We start from the raw sequence: 16409 nt of genomic DNA, 5'->3' as shown, positions 1-16409 counted from the left end.
CAGCAGCATCCTGGCGTTTTCCCTCACGCTTCACGCTTGTGCTACAGGGCAAAGTCCCTATCTATGGGGGGTCCCTGCAACAGCCACAAGCTACACTGGGAGTCGGGGCCTAGCTGGGGCCTATGGGGGTCGCAGGCCTAGTGCAGTGGTCACAGACGCCCTGCACACACAACCTACCCTATCCTGCTCCAAGCTCCGACTGGTGTGGTCCCCAGCGCGCAAAATGTATCCTTTCTCTGGTGCAGGAAATCTCAGAGCCCTATTGGCTGCCGTGGGCCATGTGATCTGCAGCCCTATGACCTTCTGGGGGCTGTAGTCCCCGTGGAGCCCTCTCTCAATTGGCCGCTGTTGCACTGCGCATGCGCAAGTCTGTAATGACCACCGGACTGTGGAGTGACACTGCGCATGCGCCGGATCTCGCGCATGCGCGATCAGGAACAAGATGGCGGGTCTCTGGTGCACCGGAGCGCTCCCTAAATGCCCGCACTGCCTCAGCAACCTTCCGGCACTCTCAGAATGCGCCAAACTTTGCCTCTGGCACCAACGCGCCCCTGCACACTCCCGGAGGTAAGGGGACATGAGGAGCCCAGAGGGGGACCTGGGCTAGATGTAATTACTGGTCTTTTGACAATAACCCAGTGGATTCCAGTTGTGTCATTGTTGGCCTGTTGAAAGAAAGTCCAGTCTAGATTTTAATAAAGGAGAGACTGTTGTTACTCAACGGGTCTCCTTTAACATTTAAAACAAATGATTAATATTATTTGTTTTGAAAATGTCAGTTTATAGAAAATAGATGCTAACAACTGTGCAAATACCTTAAGCCTGGCTTAAGTGCTCTGCTGGGCCTTTGTTGAACAGATATTGCTATTCATTACAGAGATGTATGTTAGCTTATTGACTTAAATATAAATGTCCTAAGTAAATCAATAACAAACAATGTTTGCTCTCAAGAAATGAAGGTAATATCTAAAGATAGGTAAATCAAAATGTAAACCCTTTAGCTGGTAATGTAGATAAGACACAACATTGGGTTAGTTTTGTAATATCTTTTATCATGAGTGGCTCAGTTACAGCAGAAAAGAGTCCCACGTGATCATTAGTAGGTTAATTAGGAACACCGTTTTCTAATAGCCATTTTGGTCATATGGAAAATTGGATTCTTTGCAGGTTTTAATATGGTTTGTAGCCAGCATTACATTGATAAATCGATGTTTTTGTACACATGCTCTTGAGAGCAAAGGTCTGTGTGCCACTAAGATAAGGAAATATTTAATATTTGCAGACTGAAAATCAGAGGCTTTGCAGGTTTATGAAAATGTGTGAACTCATTTGAGGTAAATAATATTGACATCTCTGTTCAGATCTCTGCAATTCACTGCAGGCCCCAGTGGCAATGAAGAAGTTGAAATTTGCTGCATCTTAAAAAATAAATTGCATGAATGCTTGTGTACAAAATGATATGAATATAATATTTAAGTCAGCGTGTACATAACCAACTGTTTTACTTGTTCTTGTAATAGTAATTAAATTATTATTATTTTTAAACAATTAACTAAGTAATTTTAGATGTCATTGTCTAAATCAGGGGTGGCTAACTTCAGTCCTCAAGGGCCACAAACAGGTCAGGTTTTAAGGATAGCCCTGCTTCAGCACAGGTGGCTCAGTCAACAACTGAGCCACTGATTGAGCCACCTGTGCTGAAGCAAGCTGGGATATCCTTAAAACCTGACCTGCTTGTTGCCCTTGAGGACTGGAGTTGGCCACCCCTAGTCTAAATGAATATATTAGCTAAGCATACTTAATTTGAAGGTGAAATAGCAAATTTGTATCACATGGCACCTCCTAGATTTTTAAATACCATCGTAAGTTCCTTTTTTTTGTTTGTTTGTTTTTTTTTTTTATCACAAATTTTTTATTTTAATTTTCTTTTTGAGGTACAAAGCAAAGAATGACAGGGGAAAAATGAAAATATTATTACGTTAGAAATCCAAGTTTGTAGGCGAATATAAACATATATGGGCATAGTGGGAGAGGGGCTAGACATGAGTGTGGTCCCCCTCTGCTCCCAAACCCATCACCTTTTATCGCCCCTGTACTTGTAAGTTCCTAGTTTTGAATGGTGAATGCTAAACTGCAGAAAGTCTGTGTGAAAATTAAATGTGTGACTGATTTTGTAAAAAAAATTTATGTGTATTAATTCTTAGACAAGGACAAAATGATTAAATCCATCCTTACCTTCCATCTGTCTTCTTGATCCTGAAGGACGTCTCATTAATATATAGAAAAGTTCAGATTTCAAATTATTGTGGGTTTCACTTGCAAATATTGCTGTAGTGTTTATTGCTAAACCAAACTAGCGTATTTCCAAAAGTACAAGATTTTTAAGTATAAATGATGCAACCAGTTTAATGGAAAAGACACAAAAAGAGCACTGTTTGGTAGTAGGGTTATAATATGTCAAAAATGTCAATCTTTTTCTCCATCGGCTGTTTCTTTATGATATGGAAATATAAATTGACCACATTACTAGCATGTAACTTGTAGAGGTGCCAATCAAGCAATGTATCAACATATGTATTACGTTAATTCAAAATATAAATATTCATTGAATAGTGTTTGGATGTGTCTTGTTTTTTTTTATAAAAAAGGAAAAGAAAACATAGTCAAGCACAGCAAAAGATGAAGCAATCAGAAAGTAAAAAGTGTCATTTAATGACTTAAAGAAGTCATAACAGCACCCAACATTTCCGTGCAACAGGCACCTTCATCAGGGATCAGGGCTGAATGTGCCTGTTCCACAGAAACGTTGGATGCTGTTATGACTTCTTTCAGTCATTAAATTACACTTTTTTGTTACTTTTTGACTGTTTCATCTTTTGGTGTGCTTGACTTCATTTTTTTCATGTTATTCTACCTCCTGTACTATATACTGGACACCTAACAAGCTCCTATTGAACCCCCAAAATAACCACAACATATATATAAGCATATGAGTGTCACAGAGGAGTGCTACTGAGCATGGCAATATATATTTAAAACCAGAGACAGCACATAAAACACAGACAAAGCTCAGTTTTAGCACATCCAGTGAAAATCATACACGGTACAGTGCCTAAATATATATGTATAAATATCTATTAAGTAAAATGGTCTTTTAGTTTGACATTTTTGGCCAAAATTGTTGTAAGCCCCTGAGCCAACGTCACGGCAGACCACAATTCAGGGGTCCCTAACGCTAATATAAATTCTTAATAACCTGTGTAATAACAGGAAGAATGATTTATAGTAAATCTGTCAATATTAGTTGCAAAGTTCTAAGTCTGATTGAAGCCTTTATTAACCTGTACATTACCAGGAAAAGCACTCTGTATTAGAGTTGTCGCAACCATCCTGCAAGCAAACAAGTTCCCCTGTGTGGAAGATGCTATGGAGTGAGCCCTTAACCATTTAAATGTGGGAGGGGGTGAGCTTAAATTAAGTAGGAGGTTGCCACCCTCCAATCAGCCAGGACTAGCTGAAACTCAATTGTAAAATATACTGGACACCTAACAAGCTCCTATTGAACCCCCAAAATAACCACAACATATATATAAGCATATAAGTGTCACAGAGGAGTGCTACTGAGCATGGCAATATATATTTAAAACCAGAGACAGCACATAAAACACAGACAAAGCTCAGTTTTAGCACATCCAGTGAAAATCATACACGGTACAGTGCCTAAATATATATGTATAAATATCTATTAAGTAAAATGGTCTTTTAGTTTGACATTTTTGGCCAAAATTGTTGAAAGCCCCTGAGCCAACGTCACGGCAGACCACAATTCAGGGGTCCCTAACGCTAATATAAATTCTTAATAACCTGTGTAATAACAGGAAGAATGATTTATAGTAAATCTGTCAATATTAGTTGCAAAGTTCTAAGTCTGATTGAAGCCTTTATTAACCTGTACATTACCAGGAAAAGCACTCTGTATTAGAGTTGTCGCAACCATCCTGCAAGCAAACAAGTTCCCCTGTGTGGAAGATGCTATGGAGTGAGCCCTTAACCATTTAAATGTGGGAGGGGGTGAGCTTAAATTAAGTAGGAGGTTGCCACCCTCCAATCAGCCAGGACTAGCTGAAACACAATTGTAAAATATACTGGACACCTAACAAGCTCCTATTGAACCCCCAAAATAACCACAACATATATATAAGCATATGAGTGTCACAGAGGAGTGCTACTGAGCATGGCAATATATATAGCATCTTCCACACAGGGGAACTTGTTTGCTTGCAGGATGGTTGCGACAACTCTAATACAGAGTGCTTTTCCTGGTAAAGTACAGGTTAATAAAAGCTTCAATCAGACTTAGAACTTTGCAACTAATATTGACAGATTTACTATAAATCATTCTTCCTGTTATTACACAGGTTATTAAGAATTTATATTAGCATTAGGGACCCCTGAATTGTGGTCTGCCGTGACGTTGGCTCAGGGGCTTACAACAATTTTGGCCAAAAATGTCAAACTAAAAGACCATTTTACTTAATAGATATTTATACATATATATTTAGGCACTGTACGTGTATGATTTTCACTGGATGTGCTAAAACTGAGCTTTGTCTGTGTTTTATGTGCTGTCTCTGGTTTTAAATATTCTACCTCCTGACCTGAGTTTTTTTCTGTCTTATCACCCATTTGTTGTTTCCTTTTGAATTTTCACCCCTCCCCCATGTAGAGGCATCCCAAGTTGCTGGACCTGATCCTCTTATTTTTTCATACCATTGTGTTTTTTATAGTCTGAACAGAACAATTATTAGTTTGACAGAACAGTACAGTTGTATGATGCTGTTTAACATACAATGTATGAAGTACCAGGTTTTACCTAATTTAGAGATGGCAAAGTGAAACTAGAAATTACAATTAATAAAGGATATTCCGTGCTTTCTATTCATGGTTTTTAGTCTATATCCTGTGAAGCTGCTTTCATGTGCTGAAGAACATTTCAGTCCCATTCATTTGAATAGAATGAATATCGTCTCCAGCACAGGCAATCGGCTTTTCTACATACCGAAAAGGTGCCTAGAAATGCCAGCCATTTATTATAGAAACGAAGATACTGTAAAACGCTGCATATATCTTGTCTATGTATCAGATTTTAAATATTTTCCATAAGATATCCAGGAAGATGCAGATCTAGTTCCACCTTTTTTAAAAGGTTTGGTTTGATGGGACCTGGAACAGAAAGAATAACGGCAGTTAGTACAGAAGTGGTCATTTTCCTAGACAAATCCTATAACGATGATCCAATTAACTAAAGTGTCCAAATGACGATATCTTTAGTTTCTTTAACGGATTAACTTGCTGAGTGGAATGAAAACAATATATATTTTGTCAGCAATCACATACTGTAGAGGTACATCCACATTAACAACAAAGAACAGATATTCATGGATCAGAAAACCCTCTGACAGACTTCAAATGCCCTTTGAGCCATCATTCATTACTACTTATAAGGTTTAAAAAAGAAAACTTTTAAGTTTTAAAGAGAACTGCTCTAGGCACTGTACTTTAAATGAAATGTACATAGAGAGTCTTAGCACAGCTGGTATAGAGTCTTCATTGTACTGTTAGAACTAAATTCCGGCATACAAATTACAAATATGATTTCATTTTTTCTTAAATTAGAAGAAATAGTTGCACAGTGCTTTTCTGTATTTCTGTTTGCTGTTTTCAAATGCTTTTAAGTCGATCATTTTCCATCCATTAGGGGTTTTGTGAAATTAACATCTCCACATGCTTCCGGTGTGCTAACCCAGGTCTCATTCTGTTCTCCTTGTAGCTTTACCACAAGCTGAAATGTGACGATTCCCAACTCATGGAACACATTGAGCAGCTACTAACCGAGTTGGGCGCTGATGAAACGTTGCAAGATTCTGATGCTGAGGAGGCCGCACTTGAGAATATTGAAGATGATTTTGTGCAAAGTAGTGAAGATGAAGCCATGGATGCCTAAATAAAACCTTAATAAATACACCTGTGCCAATTAAGAGGGCTGAAAGCTAGTGTTCAACTATTGGCAATCTCTTCTCGTTCAGTGCTGAATATTTCTGAAAAACTCACTGAAAACAAGGAGTTTGGCCCTAGCGATTTGGGCAATGTATTGTTTTCATATTTTGTCAACAAAGTATGCAAGGTACTTATATGCTACAGTACAGTGTCTTTCCTAATGGTTTATTAAAATAACAGATTTACATATTCTGAATGTGCATAATTGCCAATCATTTTTGTTTTGGTGTTCATTTCAGTTAGTACTATGTTTTAACCTTTGTAATTAAACACGTTGGCACCAATGACAAAGTTAAAGAACGATGGAGAGTCCTAAAAAAATGATTTCAGGGATCTAGGCCGCAAGCTTAAGGCAAGGACCTCCAAAGTAGTAATTGCAGAAATACTACCAGTGCCATGCGCCACCCCAGGGAGAGAGTTGAAGATCACAGAGGTTAATGCATGGCTAAGAAAGTGGTGTAGGAAGGAGGGTTTTTGAAGTGAAACTTCTTTAGTGGCACCTCATTCGAACTGGGGCAAAAATGGATTGTGGAGACAGAAATGAAACGGATGTGACGTCAGTGCTGGCAGTTGAGGCCGGGCTGTGTTCTGGCTCAGCCCAACACTGACATCACACCCGCTCAAAAAATCAGATGCGGCGGCGGTAGCCGCCGGCGCCGCTCCTAATGGCCGCAATTCCCCCCACGTGCATTGCTAATGTACAGCGGCTCCCCGGGCTCTCTGTCCCAGCCGCGACATATGAGTCGGCGGCGGCGATAGCCGCCGGCGCCGCTCCTAATGGCCGCAATTTCCCTCATGTGGAGATGGGCACGGGCGGCATCCGGGGCAACCCGCACCGGCTCCTGGGGCCAGACCCGCTCTCTGTCCCAGCCGCGCGCTCTGCCGGGCTGGAGACTCCAGAGCCCCCCTGCGCATGCGCTGCTGATCTCACTCGGGTACAGACAGCAAGGGGACCTATTCAGCCACCGCCAAGCTTTGCGCTGCCCGCGCCGCGCATGCGCAGTAGTCATGGCGACGCTGCCGGACGCCACGCATGCGCAGAAGCGGCGGGCAGCGGCGCCATTCCCCCCCCACATGTCCGCTGCCATGCCGCGCATGCGCTGTTCCCCGTGCCCGCTGACATGCCGCGCATGCGGTAGTCATGGCGACGCTTACGGACGCCACGGCTTGGAGACCTCCCTGCGCTGCCGCTGCTTCACATGCCTGACTCCTGCTTGTAGCTGATCTCCGGGCCGGTCACCGACCCCCTGTCCGGCGGGATGTCTGTCTGACATGGAGACCCGCGCTCTGCTGGATATCTGGGGGGAGGCGGACGTGCAGGGATCCTGCTTCTCCCCCTGGACCCCCCGTGCAGGGGAGGTGAGCAGGCGGAGGAGACCTAGGAGCTGAGGGGGGCCGAGGAGGAAGACGAGGAGCAGCCCCACCCTGGGGAAGTGGGGGGGGCCCGAGTCATCCCAGGACAACTTCACAGGGAGAGTTCTTCCTGCTACACCGAGCACCCGATCAAGATGGAGGAGGGGCCCAGCGTTGCCATCCGTCATTCATATATACTCGTACTCACCTCCTGTGTCACACACAGTCAAACACACCCTGTGTCACACACACGCGCACTCAGACACACACTGTCACACGCACACACCCTGTGTCACACGCACACACACACAGTCACGCACACTCACAGTCGCACGCACGCACACTCACAGTCACACGCTTGCACAGTCACACGCACGCACACTCAGTCACACGCACGCACTCAGTCACACGCACGCACACACAGTCACACAGTCACACGCACACACAGTCACATGCACACTCAGTCACACGCACACTCTCAGTCACACGCACAGTCACACGCACACACAGTCACAGTCACATGCACACTCAGTCACAGGAACACTCTCAGTCACACGCACACCCTCAGTGACACGCACACACTTAGTCACACGAACACTCTCAGTCACACGCACACACTCAGTCACACGCACACACTCAGTCACACGCACACACTCAGTCACACGCACACACTCAGTCACACGCACACACGAGGAATTCACACTTAGCTATTTGCACTAATACAGGGGATGTGTGCCGAGCACGGGCATTCTAAGTCAAATTTATTTGCGTTTTGTCAGTGAAATTGTATTTTGATTTTTAATTAAAACATCACCAACACAAATACAATTTCTGTGACAAAAGTCAAAGAAGTTTCAATTACTATGCGCGTGCACAGCACACACAGCTTTTTTTTTAGAGCACTGGGAGTCCTTTTCTGAGAAGAGCCATCTTTATAGTAGGGATGGATTGCCCCTCAGCAAAGAGGGATCTTCTGCGCTAGGGGGGGGTGATGTTAGAAATGTTGGACGAGATTTGAAACTAGGAAGGAGGGGGAGGGACAAGCAAAGTGTAATGGTGTAGTGAGAGGAAGTGGGAGTTTACCAAGCAGGGAATCACCCATATTAAATACAGATAATACCAGTAACTTCTAAAGTCTAAATTTAATGGGAGTAATAAGGCAGGAGCGGATAAGATAACAATAGCACAGACTGATAAAAACGTTAAATGCATGCTTGCTAATTCAAGAAGTCTGATCGATAAAATGGAGGAACTTGAATTAATAGCTAGAAAGAACAGTATGATATCATACAGTAGGCATTACTGAAATATGGTGGGATGAATCTCATAACTGGGCAGTTCATTTAGAGTCTTATTCCCTTTTTTGACGTGATTGAGCAAATAGAAGAGGAGGTGGAGTATGTTTATATGTTAAACCAGATCTAAAACCTATTTTAAGAGAAGATATTTATGAAGGTAATGATGAAAATGTAGAGACCTTATGGATAGAAATTAGCAGTGGAGGTATAAGTACAAAAAAAGTTTCCTATAAACCACCAAATATCTGTGAGATAGAGGAAGACAAAATACTTTTGCAAATGGAGAAGCCATCAAAACTAAGTCATGTTCTTATATTACTGTAGGTGATTTTAGTTTCCAAAAATAGTAATTTAAATTAAAGGAAACAGGTTTTTGGTAGTGCTATAAGACAATTTTATGACCCAAATTATTGAGGAACCAATCAGGAGAGGGGCATTATTGGATTTGGTAATATCATACAATGTAGAAATAATAATAAATATCCTGGAACATTTGGAAAATAGTGATCATAACATATAAAAAGCCCTACTGTATTATACAGGTTCAAAGACTTAACATTTTAGAAAGGCAGATTTACGGAATAATTTACAAGGATGGTGACATTTTTGCAGGAAAAAAATGTAGACGATAAAAAGGCAGTCTTTAAAACATTGTTATATAAATACACTTATCAGTGTATACCCTTGGGTAATACATAGAAAATAAACAAATCTAAACCAATGGGGCTAAATAAACAGGTTTGGGAAGAAATGGAAAGGAAAGGGCAGGCATTTACATTATTAAAGTCAGAAGATACAGAGGCATCATATCAGAATGATAAGAAATGTAAAATAAAGTTGCAAAAGGGCAATCAAATTAGCAAACATTGAAAATGAAAGGAAGAAGTGCATAGATGGCTCGATAAAATTAAAGTAAATAAAGCACCTTGCCCAGATGGCATGCATCCATGGGTTCTCAAGGAGCTAAGTTTAGTAATTGCCAAACAAGTATATTTAATATACTGTACACATACTATTTATTCAGGCTCAGTTCCACAAGATTGGCGTAAAATAGATGTGGTGCCTATATTTAAAAAAGGAAGCTACAGTAGATGTCAAGATTACTTCCCACAGTACTTCCAATAGACATGCAGGGGTGCACAGAGGACTCAAGTTCAGAGCAAGGGCCGATAGGAACTAGACTCTCACATGAGGCCAGCAGCCATCCTAGCTTAGGGTTTATAAACCCCACCTAGTCTACTACTCTTATTCAACTTTTTGTTCACAGAGCAGCAGTCTGACTATTCTTTGGTCCCCTGTGCTTTGTCTTCACAGGTTAGAATTACTTTGCATCTAGCTCTGCAGACCTTACAGGTACCGTTTTGGTTTTGTTCTTGTTTTCTCTTTGCACTTCTTGCCCTCTGCTCTTTTGTTATCTTCTGGCTACCATTGCCTTCACATGTAACGCTCAAGACCTTGCAGATAACTGCTTCTCTGTCCTTCTCTAGGTACCATAGCTTTTTGTGTAGCTCTGCAGATTTTCCAGATTCTATTTTATTTTCCCTAATTTTTACTTTGGCGTGAACATTTTTTTTAAACTTGTTCCAGTCTCTTGTCTTTTGTGGGTTTCCATACTGTATACCTCCAAGTGCCACGTAGTTCTGAAAGTAGATCACAGCCAGAAACAACAGACCTTTAACTCTGACATCAATAATGGGGAAGCTACTGGAAGGTTTAGCACTGGATAATATTTTGGAATACCTAATAGATAACATAAATTAGTAATAGTCAACATAGATTTATGAAGGATAGGTCATGCCAAACTAACCTGATTAGTTTCTTTGAGTAGATTAGTACGAATCTAGACCAGGCTAATGCAGTTGATGTGCTCTACTTAGATTTTGCAAAGGCTTTTGATACGGTTCCACACAAGAGGTTAATATATAAAATAAAGGAAAATATTTTCACCTGGATTGAAAACTGGTTGTGGGATAGACAACTGAGAGTTGTCACAAAAGGAACCTTTTCAGGTTGGCCTAAAGTTTTGAGTGGAGTATCTCAACGTTCGGTACTGGGATCACTGCTTTTTAACTTGTTTTAATGACCTTGAGGTTGGCATAGAGAGCAAAGTCTCCATCTTTGCTGATGACACTAAATTGTGTAAGTTAGTACAATCAGAGCAGGATATAATTTCTCTCCAGAAGGACTTGGATAGACTGGAAACTTGGGCAGATAAATGGCAAATGAGGGTTAATACTGTTCAGATAAATGTAAGCTTATGCACTTGGGGAGAAAGAACAAATAGGCTACCTACAAATCAAACTAAATGGGGCAAAATTAGGTCAATCCTTGATGGAGAAGGATGTAGGAGTGCTGGTAGGCAGCAGGCTTAGCAATAGTGCCCAATGGCAGGTAGTTGCTGTACAGGCAAATAAGATCTTATCTTGCATTAAACAGAGTATAGATGGAAGAGAATAAAACATGATTATGCCACTGCATAAAGCATTAGTAAGATCACACCTTGAATATGGAGTACAGTTTTGTGCACCACTCCATAAAAATGACATGGAACTAGAAAAGGTGCAGATAAGGGCTACCAAATTAATAAAGGGATGTAAAATATGACTTAAGAGGAGAGGCTAGCTAAATTAGATTTGTTTACATTAGAAAAGAGGCGTCTGACAGGGGATATGCTAACTATATACAAATATATACAACAAAAGACGGGGCCCAATGCTACATCCAATTGACAAAACATATACAGTATGGTAATAAGTATAAAGTTTAAATACTTCAATAATAATAATAATTACTTGGTTATTTAGAAAAAAGGTGGAGAATGACCTCCAATATTCCAATGCTAAAACAATCATGTAGAGGTATATAGGCGAGTATACAGCCACTGTCCAGGTGCAACAAGGGAAGTGGTCTCAATGCAGGTATATAATAATAAGGAAATTATTGGATAAGGGGTGGCTTCATGGTATAACTAAACCAACCGGTGGCCCAATAGCAGATGAAAGAACTAGAGGTGCATGGTGATCTGACCGCAGACACACCACCTGTAAGCTCAATGCATGTCCCAAACTGCTGCCCTTAACTGACTAGTAACCCTGCCACCCCATCAGCTGAGCTGTGTAGATGAGAGAATCTCCCGTAACCTGTATGACATGCGGGTACACAGCTGCTGGAACCAGGAGAGTAGGGCGCTCCTGCGCAAGGCTCTAATGGATGCCGCTACCGCTCTGCCGTCTGGCGCACGCACCAACTTCTCAGCCCGTCGATGTAGATGACGTAGGGGCCACGTCCAGGGAACGAACAGCTGCGCTCTAACTGGGGACCCGGCATGCAGTGCGCTCCGGCGCGTAGTTCGTCTGGGGGCCACGTCCAGGGAACGAATAGCTGCGCTCTGACTGGGGAACCCGGCATGCAGGGCGCTCCGGCACGTAGTTCGTCTGGATACCGCCCCTGCTGGATAGTGGTGATCAGCACCTCCTAATGGTATGAGACCTCTTTGTGCTCCATTACGAAATAGTGAATAAAGTGGAAAAAATGAATGGTCACTACTCCCTTGTACCGACACAAGCTTAGTAGATTAAAAAATAAATTTTATTACAAAAAAAGGCTGCACATCATGGATAAGACCACTCTGGCGCGTTTCATCCCGACATGGGACTTTATCAAAGAGTACATTTTTTCTGATAGCAGACACGTCTATATAGAAGCAACCAAGATCTGATTGGACAGCTATAAATCAGATAAATAAATCAGCAGATAACAATGATCACATTAGAATAGAAACATATGTAATTGGTGACACATTAACACTGACTAGTCTGCACAGAAAAAGACCAACCATATGTGTATACATTTATAAAAACACACAATGACAAAACAAAGATTAAAAACAAAGAATATGATGTCAAGTGCTATAGATAAATGAATAAGCATATAATCATGGAAGCAAGATAATGGAAGTAACTATGAAAGATAAAAAATACCAATAACAAATACTTTATGAATATGAATTAATTTATATAATAATAAACAAATAGAAATTAAAAATATACATATTATAGTAACACATATCATAAATTATATGTAAAACTAAAAGGAAAAAATATATATATGCCATTATATACATAGTCTGATAATACAGATTCAGTACCCTCCATTCCCTCAATCAGAATTGAAATGTTTCCATTCCCAATCAGAATTGATTCCGAGGGGATGGAGAGTACTGAGAGTGTATATCCAGTACATCTCCTTTTTGTTTAGTATATTCTCCCTATTACCACCCCTGGGGTGACGGGGTACATGTTCAATAGCAGAAAAGGAAAAATTTCCAATGCCCCCCCTAGGGCACTGGGAGAAGTGTCTGGACACTGGATGAACTAGATCTTTCTAATTAAACGAGTATGTTCAGCTATTCGAAGTTTAAGAGGTCTAATAGTGCGGCCCACATATCTGTGGCCACATGCACAAAAAAGAACATACACAACGAAACTTGTGTTACAATTAAGAAAATTCTTAATATAGTACTTCTTAACACCATTCGCATAAGTTATACATTTTGCAGGTAGTGCATACTGACACATAGAGCAATTAGCAAAGCTATAGAAACCCTTTGGTATAGTTGTAATATTAGGAAGACTTGAATTAGTGTCAAAAAAACTTGGTGATTGGTGGGAGGCCAAAGTTTTAGCTTTACGGAAAGTGAATCTAGGTCCACTTTGCAACAAGGTACCAATATCATCATCCAATAAAAGTGTATGCCAATGTTTGGATACAATTTTTGAAATTTGAGATGATTGTGAACTATAAGTAGTTATAAAAATGGACTCTGTGTAGTATTATATGATGACATTTTTGATCTTTTAGACCTGGATCCAGTCTTCCGAATAAGAACATCTCTGTCCATAGAATCAGCTTTAACTAAGGCTGCCTGTATATCCTTTGTAGAATAGCCCCTAGCCAAAAATCTGTCAAACATTTCTTTAGACCTTGACAGAAAAATATCGTTATTAGAGCAAAGTCTCTTCAATCTCATAAATTGAGATCCAGGAATATTCCTAATCAATGAACGGGGGTGACAACTCCGTGCATTGAGAAGCATATTCCTGGAATTCTCTCTCTGATAAATATCAGTCTGGATATTTATATCACTGTCAATGTACAGGGTCAAATCTAAATAATGAATGTGATTGATATTGTGCTCAAAAGTGAATCTAATATTATAATCATTTGTGTTTAAATATTGAACAAAAGAAAATAAAGAGTGCTCATCACCTTTCCAATTAGAATCAAATTGTCAATATATCTCTTAAAAAAGACGATATTATGACGAAAAGAATTATTAATGTGATAAATAAAATGTGACTCCCAAAAACCCATAAACAAATTGGCGTATGAAGGTGCAAACTCGTGCCCATAGCAGTGCCCAGTTCTGTAAATAAAAACGTGAATCAAATAAAAAATAATTATGAGTGAGTAAAAAGAATATAGATTCTTGTAAAAAAAAGTGCAGTGTGAAATAGATAATGTGGATAAATCAAGAAAGTGTCGTGTAGCTTTAAGACCGTGATTATGATCAATAATTGAATAGAGGGAGGTCACATCTAATGTCACCTACCTATATTCCTTATGCAATTTGAAATCCTGTAAATTGAGAATGAGGTCCGCTGTATCCCTAATGAAGGAAGGAAGTTGAAAAACCAGGGGCTGTAAAAACTTATCCACATACCGTGATAACCCATCTCCCAAAGATCCAATGCTCGCCACTATTGGTCGTCCAGGGGGGTCGACTAGCGATTTATGGATCTTTGGGAGATGGTGGAATACCGGAATCACGGGATGTGGACAGTTAAGAAACTCACATTCCTTAAGACTAATAACATTTAGAATTCTCCCAAAAGATAACAATTCAGTCAACTCGAAAGAGTACAGAGATGTAGGATCCTCCTTAAGAACCTGATAAAAGGTGGCATCCTGTAATTGTCTTAGTGCTTCCTGTTTATATTGAGTAGAAGACAATACCACCAAGGCTCCCCCTTTATCAGCATTCCTGATCACAATATTGAAATTCTTCTTCATTTGGTCAATTTGTTGTACCTCAGTGTAAGTTAAATTACCAGATTTAGTATTGGAATATGAAAAATCCTGTGAGAGTAATCTTAAATCTCGTTCAACCAAACGTTCAAATGTAGTAATGGCAGGGCCCCTATTGTAATTGGGGCAAAATATAGACGACTTGCGGTAACCAGAATCTTCAGAACCAAAAAAAGACTGAATATGTGTAGTTAAAGGCTCTCCTTGTGACTCTAATAAAGAATCCATATCGGAAATAACACAATTCTCATGAAAATTTAGTGAACTCTCGTTAAGTGTAGAACTAGATTGTACTGATTCAATAGAATCCGCATTAGTTTCTGCACCCAAAAAACGATTTTTTGAGGCAAATAGCTTTTATAGAGAAATTTTACGTGTACATTTTTGGAGATCTATAACGGTTTGAAATAGATAAAAGTTCTGTGTGGGTGCAAAACCTAATCCTTTGTTCAAGAGCGTCAGCTGATCCAAGGAAAGATCTACACCTGATAAATTAATAACATTATCAGGAGAGTTTATTCGTATTTCTTCCTCTTGGATCTGCCTGGGCTTTCGTCGTTTCATCTGTGACCTTCGTGTTCTCCCCGGCCTCTGGGATTTAGCTGTAAAAAAGCAGAGGAAGGTTGACCAGATGATTTAGAGACCCTTGGTTGGAAAGTAGAAACAGAAGTCCTATCATCATAATTTGTAGTCAGAAATTGATTGTTGGTGTAGCATTGGGCACCCCTGTCTTTTGTTGTATACATTTGCCACACCCAGTAGCACTCTTTTTTGACATAAATATATATTCATGATGTGGTGGGTGTAGGAGTTTGAGCTAGCTGGGAATGTGTGTTAATCAATTTCTGACTGGTAACAGTTGTAATGGAGGTAGGTGGCACCTCCCCCCAGAGCTCACTCCTCCTCACCTTTTTAACTTGGGAGGTCTTTCACTTTGCTGCAAGAACAGGACCTACTATGGTTCTTTCCCCTCATACAGAGGTAAAGGGAAGGGTTCACAGTGTAGTGTAGGACCTGCATTTTTGGTTATACCTTGACGTTTGGTATGCAGGCTTACGACGCTTTGGCCAAAGGGTTAAACTAAATAACCAAGTAATTATTATTGTTGAAGTATTTAAACTTTATACTTATTACCATATATGTTTTGTCAATTGGATGTAGCATTGGGCACCCCTGTCTTTTGTTGTATACATTTTCCACGCCCAGTAGCACTCTTTTTTGACATAAATAGATGTAGCCAGATACCCTCCAGTCTTCCCGCGCTCCAGTTTTCCCCCTCCTTAGCCTCAGTTTGTGTAGGCAGGGCGACAGAGTTGCTGGTGGCTCCCGCAGCAGGGCACCGCCATGTTGGGCGTGCTCGCACATGCGTGGAAGCAGCGATGAGCCGACAGAGTGCAGGAAAGGTTGCGCATGCGCAGGGCAACCCCACGGAAGCCATTTCGGGGGTCGCAGAAGTGTAAGGTGCAGAGCAGCGGCCATTAGAGGGAGAGCACGAGGCTCCTAATGTTACGTGTGCACAGAGACTACGACTCTCATGATGCTTAGGAAGAAAGCTGCCTGGTGACACACGATAGCCAATGGGATGGCTGGATTGCTTCTGAAGGATGGAAAGAC

The 16409-nt window shown here is 40.7% G+C and overlaps 1 protein-coding gene across 2 annotated transcripts in view; it reads left to right on the top strand.

The window, feature by feature from the left end:
• LOC142487692 (uncharacterized) overlaps nt 1–6253 on the top strand; it is a 392751-nt gene extending 386498 nt beyond the window's left edge. For both annotated transcript variants that reach the window (XM_075587410.1, XM_075587409.1), the window contains one exon: nt 5831–6253. In XM_075587410.1, coding sequence (XP_075443525.1) covers nt 5831–6004 — 174 coding nt within the window. In that variant the 3' untranslated portion in view covers nt 6005–6253. The remainder of the gene's footprint in view (nt 1–5830) is intronic.
• Nucleotides 6254–16409: the final 10156 nt, after the last annotated feature.

Source organism: Ascaphus truei, chromosome 2, assembly GCF_040206685.1.
Source record: "Ascaphus truei isolate aAscTru1 chromosome 2, aAscTru1.hap1, whole genome shotgun sequence".
In the NCBI taxonomy this organism is placed as follows: domain Eukaryota; kingdom Metazoa; phylum Chordata; class Amphibia; order Anura; family Ascaphidae; genus Ascaphus; species Ascaphus truei.
The sequence above is the reverse complement of the archived record's forward strand: the minus strand, read 5'-3'. Positions and strand labels throughout refer to the sequence as shown.